Source organism: Aptenodytes patagonicus, chromosome 1 (assembly GCF_965638725.1).
Source record: "Aptenodytes patagonicus chromosome 1, bAptPat1.pri.cur, whole genome shotgun sequence".
Taxonomy (NCBI): Eukaryota; Metazoa; Chordata; class Aves; order Sphenisciformes; family Spheniscidae; genus Aptenodytes; species Aptenodytes patagonicus.
The window spans coordinates 62,590,141-62,603,296 of record NC_134949.1 but is presented as its reverse complement, the minus strand read 5'-3'; the positions used below and the strand labels follow the sequence as shown (position 1 = coordinate 62,603,296).

The following is a 13,156-nucleotide window of genomic DNA, read 5'->3' as shown; positions in this document are numbered from 1 at the left end:
TCTAGCACAATTTTGACAAAAACATGTGATGTGCAGATGAAATGTGTTTTCATATCAGGGTAACTTTTAACTTACTTAGTGTAGAAACAGAGGTTGGAATTACAGGCTTGTGAATCTACAGCAATGAAATAAGTAACTGGCATAATCCCTGTGAAACCAAAACACCGTGTTGTATGTTTCCCTTCTAATAAGTAGTAGTGAAATTAAAGGTAACAGATAATATAGCCTGTAAAGTGGTGCTTTAAAAAACATTAAGGTGGAAGAGTCAGGAATGCCAGAGTTAAAGACTATCAGATTGAGGCTGTCTGTGTAATCTTCACTGGGTTCCCTGGGGGATAGGAACTATGATGTAGCCTTTAATTACACAAACACATTTTGTCCCACCACAACATTTGCAGAGAGCATCTTTGTTTAGCCTTTGCAGTTGGTGCCTGAGAAAGAGACACTTATTTTAGATTTAAATCTTTGTAGAAATGCATTGCCAACTCTGCCTAAGTCTCTGCTGAGCAAGCGTGGTGCCTCCATGAGTCCCTGCTTCCTTGAGAAGCTCTGGTTTTATAGTCTAGGTCCAAAGCATGGTAGAACTGACGTAGCTTGATGAAGCAGTTGAAAGAAGTGGGAAGCAGGCAAATAAACATGTTTTCCATAATTTCATACTTCTATCTCTGCCTGCTACTGTGGTTTGCATTAATTTGTTTTATTGTCTGTGTATATTTGGCACTATGTATAATGCTTTAGCAAAAGAATGTCTTCAAAGAAGTGAAGATGGTATTTTTATCTTAAAGCTGAACCCCTTCCTCTTCCTTTTAGCTCTCAGGAGCTAAAATTTGCAGCAAAATATTTGAAGCAAGATTCAGAGGAAAAAAAACACAACTTACCTTTTTTTAACAATTTGTTATAAGTTTCTGTAAAAAAAAACCTCAAAATTTTTGTGGTGATCAAGAATTTTCATACTTTTTTTTGTGTGTACTCCTAATTACAACTTTTTAATCTGTCATGTACTGATCTTGTATTCCAGCTGAATTTCGAAAAGATTAAGTTGTTGGGTTTTTTTAGTGAGCAGGAAGAGGAATAAAGTCCTATTCTTACAGAAGAAATTAGATAAATATACAGCACAATACATTCTTCTGGTTGTCTCTAACTTTCTTTTCTTTTTTCCCTCTTCTTTTGCCAGTGATGATCTTTTCTCTCTGCCTTACTGTCCAGGGAAAACCCTGGTGGTTGGAGCTTCCTATGTTGCCTTGGAATGTGCAGGATTTCTTGCAGGTCTTGGATTAGATGTCACTGTAATGGTGAGATCCATTCTCTTAAGAGGATTTGACCAGGATATTGCAAACAAAATTGGCGAATATATGGAAGAACATGGAATCAACTTTATTAGGCAGTTTGTGCCGATCAAGGTAGGCTCAAAGTGGTATATGACTACAATTGATTGCAGTATACCTATCATAATGTTTTAAGATGTAAATTATTTTAGTGAATACAAAAGTTGAATTTGCAATACAGGATCTGCTACGATATAGTATGGGTTAGTTTCTGTTTTAAACTGAATAAGTCCATGAATCTTATGTAATTGAAAGGTACAATTTAGTCTTAGTATTAAAATTTTGTGAGATTTCAGAATGCATTGTTTTTATCAGAATTAGATGGGTTAGTATATGTTGCATTAAAAATGTTGTTACTCCTGCTCATCCTGGTCCTGCAAATGTTGAATATACTTAAATTCAGCAGCTGTCCTGAAATCTGTGAAACTTCTTGCAGGCTCGTAATTAAACAGATATATAATTTCCTGTAAGATCAGGGCCAGTGCATCACGAATAGTCATATTTTTCATTGTCAATTCTCAAATTCTCAGCCAGCAAATACTGCTTATGTGCCCAGGGCCAGTGGACTATCCAGAAAAGTAAATGGGCTTTATAAGTATCCATCTATATCCTTTGCTGGGCAGGTTACTTAAATCCTTGCTCAATTTTCTTTGAATTCAGTAGGAGTACTGGTGCAGCTATTTATATACATGTATAGGCAAATTCAGGTTGAAAAGCAGATTAGATAAGCTCTGGAGCTTTTCTAATGTAAAATTGCCTTATGAAAGACTTCAGAGGGTGCTAACAGTATTTTTCTTGAAGTTTTTTCACAATAATTACTGCTTAATTATTATGAAATAGGAAATAATGTATTAAGCAGTTTTCAATTTCGCGTTACGCCAGCGTGTTACCGAGTTTAACACTTTGCGGATTAAAGCATTAAATTGAGTGAAGACTGTTCATTTTCACTCTTAGCAATATCAAGAGTAGCTTAACATCCACCACACTGTGGATCTGACCCTCTCTCACAGAGTGTAAGAGATTTGCTGTGAGAAGTCAAAGTGGAATGTTTCAAGGAACTTTGGTTTTTATGCTTGTTTGCGTTGTAGAAATCTCACGTTGTATGAAAAGCAGGGATGATTATCTAGCTTTTGTTTCAGATGTAGCTTTTTGTAGGCTCTTCTGGGGGATGTGAAAGGAGGAAGTTGATCTTAGAAGAAACGGATCATTTCAACGAACTAGTGAGTGGTCTCCTCCAGATGCACCCTGCGGAGAGGAATCCACCACCCTAGTCACAAAATGCACTTTTATATATTTTACCCTGCTCCTTCACTGCATGTCTTTGATTTCAATGGGAATAAAATACTTGTCCCTGTTTTCAGTTGAGCATATCCTTAAATTGCTGGATATGTTTTTAGCAGGTCTTCTCATCTCTTTCAAACATTGTTTTTGAAGTTATGCATGTTGCGCTTATTAAAACCCTTTGCTGGGACGTTTGAAGATGAATTATTATAAATAATGCTGCCTTTCAATAGGAGCAGTTTAACACAGTGATCCTTTAAAGTTGGTAGGATGGCAAAGAAGGTTTAGGGTTTTTTAAATTAAAAAAGGGGAAGAGAACATCAGAAATTCTGCTTTTTCTGTCTTCAGATACTGAATATGAAGTAGGAACTAGGGCAGCTGTTGAAAAGTACTTTTTCTTCTGTAGAACGAACACTAAAAAATTCTCAGAATTAAGCTAAGTGTTGCACACGTACATGTCTCTTGTATGTACAGCCAGCCTTGGGAAGCAGCTGGGTGCCTTGCCGTTCCTGGGAGGGTAAGGGAAGGACTGTAGCTGAGGATATCCAGTCCTTTCCTCGCAGTCCAGTGAATGTTCGTGAGGACAAAAGAGAATCCACCTATGTAGCTTCAAAGTCCATTCACTTGTTTAGTTGATTTATTTATCAGAGGAAAAAGGAGTTTTTGGGAAAAAAAGCCAGTGGTATTGCTCTTTCTGCTTTTTTTTTCTGGTTTATGGAAGGATGGGGTGTGGAAGGGGGAGTATTTTGGGTTTTGTTTTGTTTTGTTTTAAACAAACCTTTATTTTTTATTACTCTGAACAAAGAGCACAGTTGCAAAAAGATTCACTTTTTTTTTTTTCCTTTGCTGGAATAGGCAGTATCCTGCTGCATTACTTGAGAGAGAGTGCAGCTGGATCCATAGCTAAAAATAGGAATATTCATTTCAGCTGACTCTGGGGAACTCTGAAGAGGTTTGTTTCTTAAGCTGCTGGTGTTTTTTCAGCCATTTAGAGCCAGCTGCTGCCCTCTCCTGCAAGGCCATGGCAGCTTTACATGTTGGACTAATATCATTCAAACAGGGCAAAGGCCTGTACTGCTAAGGGCTGGGCTGTGACTGTGGCTTCCCATGGGTGGAAGGCATGGCGGTCCTCAAGGTGCGGTTGAAGAAAATGTCTGATGCTGTTTCCAGGTTTTCCAGGAGTTCCCTTCCTCCTCACCTCCTCTGTCCCCACTTGATACTAGCAGCTCACGTGGTGGGCTTGGACAAGAACTCAGCTATAAATCAACTTTTACGAACAGAAACAAAGTCTTACTGTGTTGTTCATAAGAATAAGTGCGTAGAGATAAACCAAAATGTTTAAACGTGCAAGTAGTAATCACAAATCTAGAGAAAGGTGAAAATATCTTTGGAATGAATGCATGAATTTTAGGTCATGGTTAAACACTCATTTTCAATGATAAGGTATGTGGTGGGACAAACATAAATTTGTATATCTTTATTTGAAACTAAACCCTTTTTTTTTTTTTTCCCTAATGTTGTAGGTTGAGCAGATCGAGAAAGGAACTCCTGGAAGATTGAGAGTTATAGCCAAGTCCACAAAGGGGAACCAAATAATTGAAGGGGAATACAATACTGTGAGTCCCGTCTACATACATAAAGAATGTGAAATAGCCTTCCATTTAATGTTAAGATTTTGTGGGGTGTTTTTATCCATAGTTTAGATTTTTTGAAATTATTTTTAATTGTTACAGTATGCTAATTGCACACAATCAACAGGTAATTAATGTGACAAAAGTCCCAGAATCCATGGGCATGAATCCCATGTGCCTGACCAGATCACTTGCATGCTTTTGAAACCTGTTTTTTAGCTTAGGGATGTAGATGAACTTGATCATGTGCAATCAGTTGCAGGATTTTTCCCCAGTGGGATATTTGTCATGAACTGTAAGTAATGATTTATAATAACTTTCATAGTAACTAAAGCATGTTCTGGAGTTAGCACAAAGCAGTGGTCTGTGCAAGAGCTAAACAAACAGGTGTCATGTCTTCTCAAGACCTGTTGTTGATGCAGCATCTTCACAAAAACAACTAACGCCCCGTGGCAAGTCAGTCAGGGAACTTCATTACACACTTAAAACAGTAAAATTGCAGTGTGCAGGTATGCCATTATATGTTTGATTGACTGTTTGCATCACCACTCACCCCACTCATTTTCTTAGGCCTTGATGCTGAAAGGAAAAAAAAAAAAGGTTGTGAATAAAGTATTTGGAACTACACAGAATGCATCAAGACAAGCATTTGCCAGCCTGGGATTTTAGACTGCAAATACTGTGTGCCAGTGACCTCATTTACCTGTATAGTGCATCAGTCATCCCATAATAAGGACATGCCTCAGTGCATCTGAGGGCTAATATTATGAAAGTTTAACAATAACAACAGTGCTGTTACACAGTGTTGTAATACTATTTTTACTGGTCCATAGTAGTGAAAGCTTTTCAGCTAGCAAATCAGTGCCATCTTTTCAGTAAGGAAACTTCTGATTTCTTATTGCTACTACATCTTTCACTGAAATGCTGTCACTCCTCATAGAAGCTATGAGCTGTGTGTGATGCATTTTAAGGCCTTCGGCTCTGAAGATCTGGCATGCTTGGTCATCTAAAAGACTTGAAGCAGATCTCTGATTCCTTCAGCACAGTTCTTAGTTGTCCTGTGAGAAGCATTGTATAGTTACCTGGGCGGTTGTCCAAGACTTGCAGAGCACATAGCACTTTTCCTTGTGATAGTATAGGCTGGAACTTGTTTTGCTTGTTAAGGTAGCCAGTTTGATAGGATGAGTAAGAATTTGGCCTGGTCTGTCCATCATTCTGAACAAATGTTCAAACAAATAATATTCAACAAATAATATTCTTTGGCAGTGACGTGGCTGAGAGCCTATATAAGTAAATTATGTTTTCTGATTAAAACAAAGATTATCTTATGGTCTTTTTATTTGCCTAAGTATCTGAGTTTCTTTCCTGAAGAGCCGTTTCCTTCTGGAGCATTTCAGGGTCATCTGCTCTGGTAGGGATATGGTATAAGACTTCGGTGTAAAAGTGCGAGGAAATAAAATAAAGAATCTGACCCTAACGAATTTGTTTAGAATACTCTTGGTATATTTTTCCAGGGAAGGCTATTTGGCTGTATTTAATCGTATCATTAAAACCTGATATTGTTAGGTCATGGTGATGGTGTGGCTTGTCTTGAACTCTATGAATGTACAATGGGTAACAAACGTATTCATCTTAATGTGACCGAGCCTTAGCTACTAATCCTTAGCTTATAATGAAAATAATAAATAGCCACATGCAGACGCACTTTTGAGGTTTTAAAAAATGAGTAACGTGTACATTGCTGTTTTGCAGGTGTTGTTAGCAATCGGAAGAGATGCATGCACAAGGAAAATTGGTTTGGACAAAGTTGGAGTGAAGATCAATGAAAAGTAAGGACAGATATCTGTACACCACTGACTACTGAGCTTGTGTCATTTACTATTGCAATGGTAGTGGTGCATAGATATTCAAATGCTTTGAGGAAAAATTTGTTTCCTGTTTGCATATGCTTGGATAGGAGACTGTGTAGCAGACAGCTGCGTTTTCTCCCATAGTACTGTCACATTTGCTTTTTTGATACTGAAATGTCAGTTCCTAAATGCTGGGAGTCAAAAGTGTCTGTTCCATTCTGTCTAGGTTCACAGGTCAGTCTCAGCTTCTTCCAGTGACTGGGTTTTCTAGCCTCTGTCAGTTGTTGCTTGTACTCTTATTCCCGTCTCCTTTTTTTTCTCTCTACCACTTCTTGGGCCAGAGATCTGCTTGTTCATACAGGCTTTTAGTGTGGTGGGTTTTGTTTAAATTTTTAATGTAAATACTACTGTATGTTTATTTTGAAATACAAGGTCAAAGTAGCATTCCTTAAACTCGCAGTTGGAGTTGGTGATGTGTTTTAGTTTTTGAAGGAGTTTATTTCTTGCCTTAGAGCAACCCTCGGGAACAATCTGTCTCCTGTAGAGGAGCATTTCATGTTTAATGTAGTGAGGTTGTTGCACCAGGGAGTGGAGCTATCAGTAACATTTTCAATATTGGTAACTAAAACATCTTCTAGGCATGTGGGGCCTAGATGATGTTCCCGTTGAAGAAAAGACACAGGACCATGAACTTGACTTGATAGTCTATGGAAAAACAGTGCAGAGGGCAGCTTATATATGAACGCAGTGACTGATGTTGCTGAATGAACTGTTGCGATGTTCTAAATAAGTGGAAGTTTTGGTCCACTCAAAATTCACAGATCCATGTTGTCTTGTAGAACAGTACACGTCTTTCTGACATCAGGACACCTATTACTAGCTTAATAGAATGAACTATAAAATTAAGAACGTAAACTGTAGATTTGTTAACAAAAGCAAAATTGAGGGAGTTGGATTTTAATACGAGAATCGCCGCTGGTCCCTCAGGTAACTGTATGACTGTTTCTGTGCCTGTCTGATTAGGTTTCCCTGTTACATATGTTTCCTGCAGTGATTACTGCACTATCTCATTTATTAATGAAGTGGGAAATATTAATAACTAAAAACTTCCATTAGCTCAGTACAAATATAGCTAAAAAGCTTGCTGGCTGTCCCTTAAGTAGAGTGTCTAACAGCTTGACCCGTCTCTGTGTAGAAGCCTGAAGGGTAAGTTTATAGAAACTGCTTCAGCCACTGGACTGGAATTTCAGTAGTGGAGAAATTCTTTTGTCCGACAGCTTGAGTGGGATAATGTCTCTTCCTGTCATTCCTCAACGTTGCCAGTACACAGCTCAGCTGGTAGTAGAGGGTGTTTGAGGAAATGGTTTATGCCTCACCAAAGAATTGATTCAGGAGATGAATTGCAACTTCACAGGCTACCTTCTTATCCAGTGTGTAAATTCCCATAGTTTTGGTCAAATTTGCACACTTTACATTCTTGCCCAAGATTGTAAGATTGTGAATATGACTTCTTTCTCTCATACTTCAAATATGTGTCTTTCTCTTAAAGCTAAAGGGCCTAACTGCTGCAAGGTTATTTACATCTCCGGTCTTCACAGCAGAACACTTAGATCTTTTTTCTTGCTAATTCAAATTGCAGAACAGGAAAAATTCCTGTCAACGATGAGGAGCAAACAAACGTGCCGTATATCTATGCTGTTGGAGATATACTGCAGGACAAGCTGGAACTCACACCACTGGCAATCCAGGCAGGAAGATTGTTAGTTCAAAGGCTTTATGCTGGGGCAACCAGTAAGGTAAGGAACCAGTTGCCACAAAACACTGTCATTGCTCTACTTCTTAGTGCAGAGTGCAAGTCTGCTTGTTTATGGAAAACTCAGTAGGCTTTTAAGGATTAGCTTTGATGATCACTTTCATTTTCCCCTTGCAAAGATATTACTGCAGATATATTCTGCTAATTGTGTAGGATGAAATTAATACCTTATGGATTAAGCAGTAGTCTCTTTTTTTTTTTCCTATTAAGAGGTTTTATTTTTCTCAGAGTATAATGATAATAAAATTAACTGAGATCATGTAACTTTTTTTTAACTCTACCGCCTTCCCTAAAAGTCAGCAATCGTTCCCATCCCATTAAATGCTTTAACTCTAATTCATAGGCAGTTTGCTAAACCTACCTACGGTCCCTAAATAGAGTGTAAAAGGGATTTGTGATGCTCTTCATTTTCAATGTTATTTCCACTAATTTTTTCACTTCTCATCCGTATGTTTTCAATGTAATACATAGTTCTGCTTATAATTGAATATAGACACAAAGGAAGATCAAACGTACCTATAAGTTAGCACGTACTTATACCTGAGATGTTGAGTTCCTCAATTCAATGTTTACGTTTCATACTATTGCAACTGTGGGTTTCAGCCAAGTTATGCTAGTCCAAATAGGAGTAGCATGGGTACTCATTTACACCTTATCTTTAAACCAGGAGGAAGAGAGAGTGCCTTTAAAGAACTGTTATCCAAGCACCATTGATGTGGGTGCTTGTCTCACCTTCATAACCGTAGGGCATAAGCATAAATGTTTTTCTCTTTCACAGCCTGCTGCATTCATATCAAGTTCAGCTGTCGGTCACATTTAGAGCTTGATTGAGTTGTTTATTTTAGGTTGGCAGGTACTGCGGTAACAGAATCCTGAATCAGTGTGCATAATGTCATTACATCAGCCAGGCAAAGTTTAAGAAAACTGTAGCCGAAGCCAGATTTTTTTTTCTTGCTGCAATACTATGGATATATCTTAATTTACATTTCATGCCAGATAACTGTCTCTCTAGGTATGAAAATCCTTAGGCTGCCAAAGAAAGCATCATCTCTTTCAGTGAATCCAAGAAATGAGTAACTACTTAGATGGGATCCTGGCTTACGTTGCTGTTGTAACAAATCCGGAAAGGGTGATTGTGTGAAATATAATGAGGTGTTATGGATAGGTGGGGAAAGAATGGTAAGCAGCATCTTAGTTGATCCCCAGTCACAAAGGAAATTAATTAGAGTGTAAGTCCACAGAAATTAAAATTACTGGAAATTAAATAGAGCTGACCAGCCTGCTAGTCTGCTATGGCACAATGACTATTTGGTGAATATGGGGAGAGCAGTGGATGTTGTTTACTTTGACTCTAGTAACGCTTTTGACACTGTTTCCCATAACATTCTCATAGACAAACCGATGACGTACAGGCTAGATAAGTGGACAGTGTGGTGGACTGAAAACTGGCTGAACTGCCAGGCTTAAAGGGCTGTGACCAGCATTGCAAAGACCAGCTGGAGGCTGGTCACTAGTGGTGTGCCACAGGGTTGGATACTTGGTCCAGTACTGTTTAACATCTTCATTAATGATCTGGATGATGAGGCAGAGTGCACCCTCAGCAAGTTTGCAGATGATACAGAACTGGGGGGGAAGTGACTGATGGACCCGATGGTTGTGCTGTCACTCAGAGGGACCTCATCGGGCTGGAGAAATGGGCTGACAGGAATCTCACGGAGTTCAGTGAGGAGAAGTGCAAAGTCCTGTGCCTGGGGAGGTGTAACCCCGTGCACCAGCACAGGCTGGGGACCCACCAGCTGGAAAGCAGCTGTGCAGAGAAAGCCTCGAGGAGTCTGGAGGACAAGTTGGCCATGAGCCAGCAATGTACCCTTATGGCAACGAAGGCCAGTGACATCCTGGGCTGCATCCTGCAGATGCATCCTGGCAGACCATTGCCAGCAGGTGGAGGGAAGTGACCTTTTCCCCTCCACTTGGCTCTGGTGAGACAGGTCTGGATTTTGCGTCCAGTTTTGGGCTCCCCAGTACAAGGAGGACAGGGCAAGTCCAGCAAAGGGCCATGACTATGATAAAGGGACTAGAGCGTCTGGCATATGAGGAGAGGCTGAGACAGCTGGGAATTTTTATACCCTGCAGAAGAGATGGCTTGGGAGGCTCTCATATCAATGTGTATTTATACCTGATGGTAGAGAGTAAAGAAGATGGAGCCAGACTCTTTTCAGTGGTAGAATGTGCAAGGACAAGAGGCAATGGATTCAAGCTGAAACACAGGAAAATTCCATTGAAACATAAGAAAAAACTTCTTTACAGTGAGGGTCGTCAGGCCCAGAGGTTGCCCAAGGATGGAACTTCTAGAACCCTGTGAAGCTACAGTGAAGTCAGGGGTTATTGTTTGTCTCTCATGGTATATGATTAGGCACACAGTATCAGTTCTAGTTCTAGCTGTCCCCCAAATGGCTGTAGTTCATGTCTGTGGTTCTTTGGCATTGCCTAGGCCACAGTTGATAAAAAAGATGATGGGTTTTGATGGTGGTGGTGTCTTTGCAGCATTCCCAGCTAAAAATAGCATGCTTTGTAGAGACAGTTGAACAGTCTACTTTTTATCTGTTTTAAAAATGTACCAGACCTTTGATCTGGTACATTTTTAAAACAGACACTGAATTTCCTCTTCCTTTTAATCTATGCATGTTAATGTCAGTGTGGCTTTAAATTGTCTTTCTGTTCTTGCCCTAGTTAACGCCTCTGAGAGGGACAACACCAAAACTGTAGTTTAATTTAAAACAAATTTTTTTATTAAAAAAAAAAGTAGCTTTCAGAATTCTGAATAATCCAACTTTTCTTCCTGTCTGAATTTCAGACTGCTGAATCTTTACCCATTGTGCTGATTTTATTACTGATGTTGTGTGGGTTTTTTATTTGTTTTGAATGCCACACAGTGTGACTATGCGAATGTTCCAACTACTGTGTTCACTCCTTTGGAGTATGGAGCCTGTGGGTATTCTGAAGAGACTGCGGTGGAGAAGTTTGGGGAGAAAAACATTGAGGTAACTGCCTTAGTTTCATCTGGATTTTAAGTTCCCAATTTGTAATTTAAAATAATGTTAAGAGTTGATTAAAACAGCATTCTGTGTTCTGATGTAAGGGCAGGAGGTGACTAGGTACATTTTTGTCTTCCTTGGCAGTTTCTAGGCACGTTACAAAAATAGTCCCCAATTCCGATAGCTCTAGTTGCAAATATGTTCTATTTTTGGCAAATAGGGCTTGAAGGTGGAATATTTGGTTAAAAAAACAAAAAGGTTTCTTTGTGTCTGCAAATATTTCAGGATAAATTAAAGCTGGTTATGTGTTGGAAGCAATACATTGGTTTTAATATCAAAGTGGAGCTTTTTGTAGCTACAGTGTGGCAAATTCCTTGCCATGATGATTTTTACTTTATAAAGCCAAATGTTGTTACGCTCATTTTTCCTGTTTATTTTGACTATGCAAGGAGGTATGTGCTTAAGTTTACTCATGTGAGTGATCCCTTTTCATTCACTGGGATTGCTGGTCAAGAGTGAAATTAGACGTATGTAAGCACTTAGTGCCTAAGGCTGTTCTTACAAAATACTGTACAGACCACATTACAGAAAGTGTGAGGGGACAAAGTCTGACAATAAACTGAACTTTCACGTCCCATGAAGATCACCCGAGGAGCATTATTTGGGGAAATAAGCAGGTAAGTGGTGGCTCATAAAGTTGAGAATTTGTCTCCCTCTTAGCTTTGTCAATTATATTTTTTGACTTGGACTGTGGAGAGAAGAAGTAAATATGACTTAAAATGGCAGCGTGTCAAGTACTGTTAACCTGACTACAGGGCAGGGGTTTAAATTCTGTTCTCCCCACAAAGTTTGTACATACGCAGCCAAATTTTTGTTATTGAGTCAAATTCTTGCTGTTACATGTGTAACACTGGACCTGTCTTTGCGGAAAATGCACTTTCCATTTTCAAAGCCATTTTTGAAAATGTGCATCCAAAAGCATTTGTCTCGTGGCTAAGTCCTAATTTAGTTTATTCTGACCTCTCTATCATGTCACCATATTGGCTTTTGCAAGCTTCAGTAGGATTATTGAGTTGCATCTGTCATTCAGACCTGTTAAATTTCAGTTTCAGATAGCGATGCTTATAAATGCTTTGTAACCCCATTAATATGGAAAAACATTGAACTGTCTCTCCTAGTTTGTGAAGGGACATATTTTTACTGGAGTTGTGATCAGTTAAAAACGTCTTTCAAATAGTAATCCATTTGAGGTTAGCTTGTAATGGGAGCTGTTGAGAGTTCTGGGTAGAACTGTGCCTCGAAACACCCTGTCGTTTTCTGAAATATGTGCTCTACAGGTGGGTGAGCAACCTTGTCTGCAGTTAGGAATCTGTCCAGTGATGTTGGCTGGGGCAGACAGAAGAATGTGGTTTTGGGGTTTTTTTTGTTTTTGGTTTTTTTTTAAATGTACTTTCCATTTTGCAGTGATACGTAATCTAAGAGAGCATGCAAAAACAATGCCCTCATCTTTCCTAAACCCGGGCTCTCAGGCTATTTCTTCCCTTTTTCTGCTTTGAGAAATATTTTTGCCTTCATCCCGGATAGACCCAGAGACAATACAGCCTTCCGTGAGGGAAGCTCATATTTGTCTAGTTTAATGAGAGTGTGATGAACTGCATCCTGGAAGTGTAATACACTTTTATGGCTTCTTTTTTTTTAATTATTGGATGACACTAGCACTTGTTTTGTAGAGGCTTCCTTCTTTGGCGTTCATCAAGGGGAAAGAGTCTCACCCTGATTTCAAGTATTCCCAATTCTACGTGCATGGCTGATTGCTAATGAAGAGTTATTAGATAACGGTTCCTCCTTGTGCTGCGTCACAATTATTGAAAGTTTTTACATGTGTGATTTCCAAAAGCAATTGCAGTCAGTAGTAAAGCTCCACCTTTGGAGGTAAACGAGGCAAATTTAAGATAATCTGGCAGTTTTTGGAAGGTCGTGCTCTCCACTGTGAAATTACATAACTTTTTTTTTTTTAACCTGTGTTGTATTTCCAGGTGTACCATAGCCATTTCTGGCCACTGGAATGGACTGTGCCATCCAGAGACAACAACAAATGCTATGCGAAGATAATCTGCAATATTCAAGATAACGTAAGTGCATCTTTCCTTCCAGGGAAAACAGCAGCCATATATTCATTATAGGGACTGTTGATACCACAGCTATAAATAGGTTATTTTTT

At 39.1% G+C, this 13,156-nt stretch overlaps 1 protein-coding gene across 2 annotated transcripts in view; it reads left to right on the top strand.

The window, feature by feature from the left end:
• TXNRD1 (thioredoxin reductase 1) overlaps positions 1–13,156 on the top strand; it is a 41,241-nt gene that overhangs the window by 21,478 nt on the left and 6,607 nt on the right. For both annotated transcript variants that reach the window (XM_076339409.1, XM_076339417.1), the window contains 6 exons: positions 1,175–1,400; positions 4,130–4,222; positions 5,990–6,066; positions 7,727–7,883; positions 10,834–10,941; positions 12,972–13,067. In XM_076339409.1, coding sequence (XP_076195524.1) covers positions 1,175–1,400; positions 4,130–4,222; positions 5,990–6,066; positions 7,727–7,883; positions 10,834–10,941; positions 12,972–13,067 — 757 coding nt within the window. The remainder of the gene's footprint in view (positions 1–1,174; positions 1,401–4,129; positions 4,223–5,989; positions 6,067–7,726; positions 7,884–10,833; positions 10,942–12,971; positions 13,068–13,156) is intronic.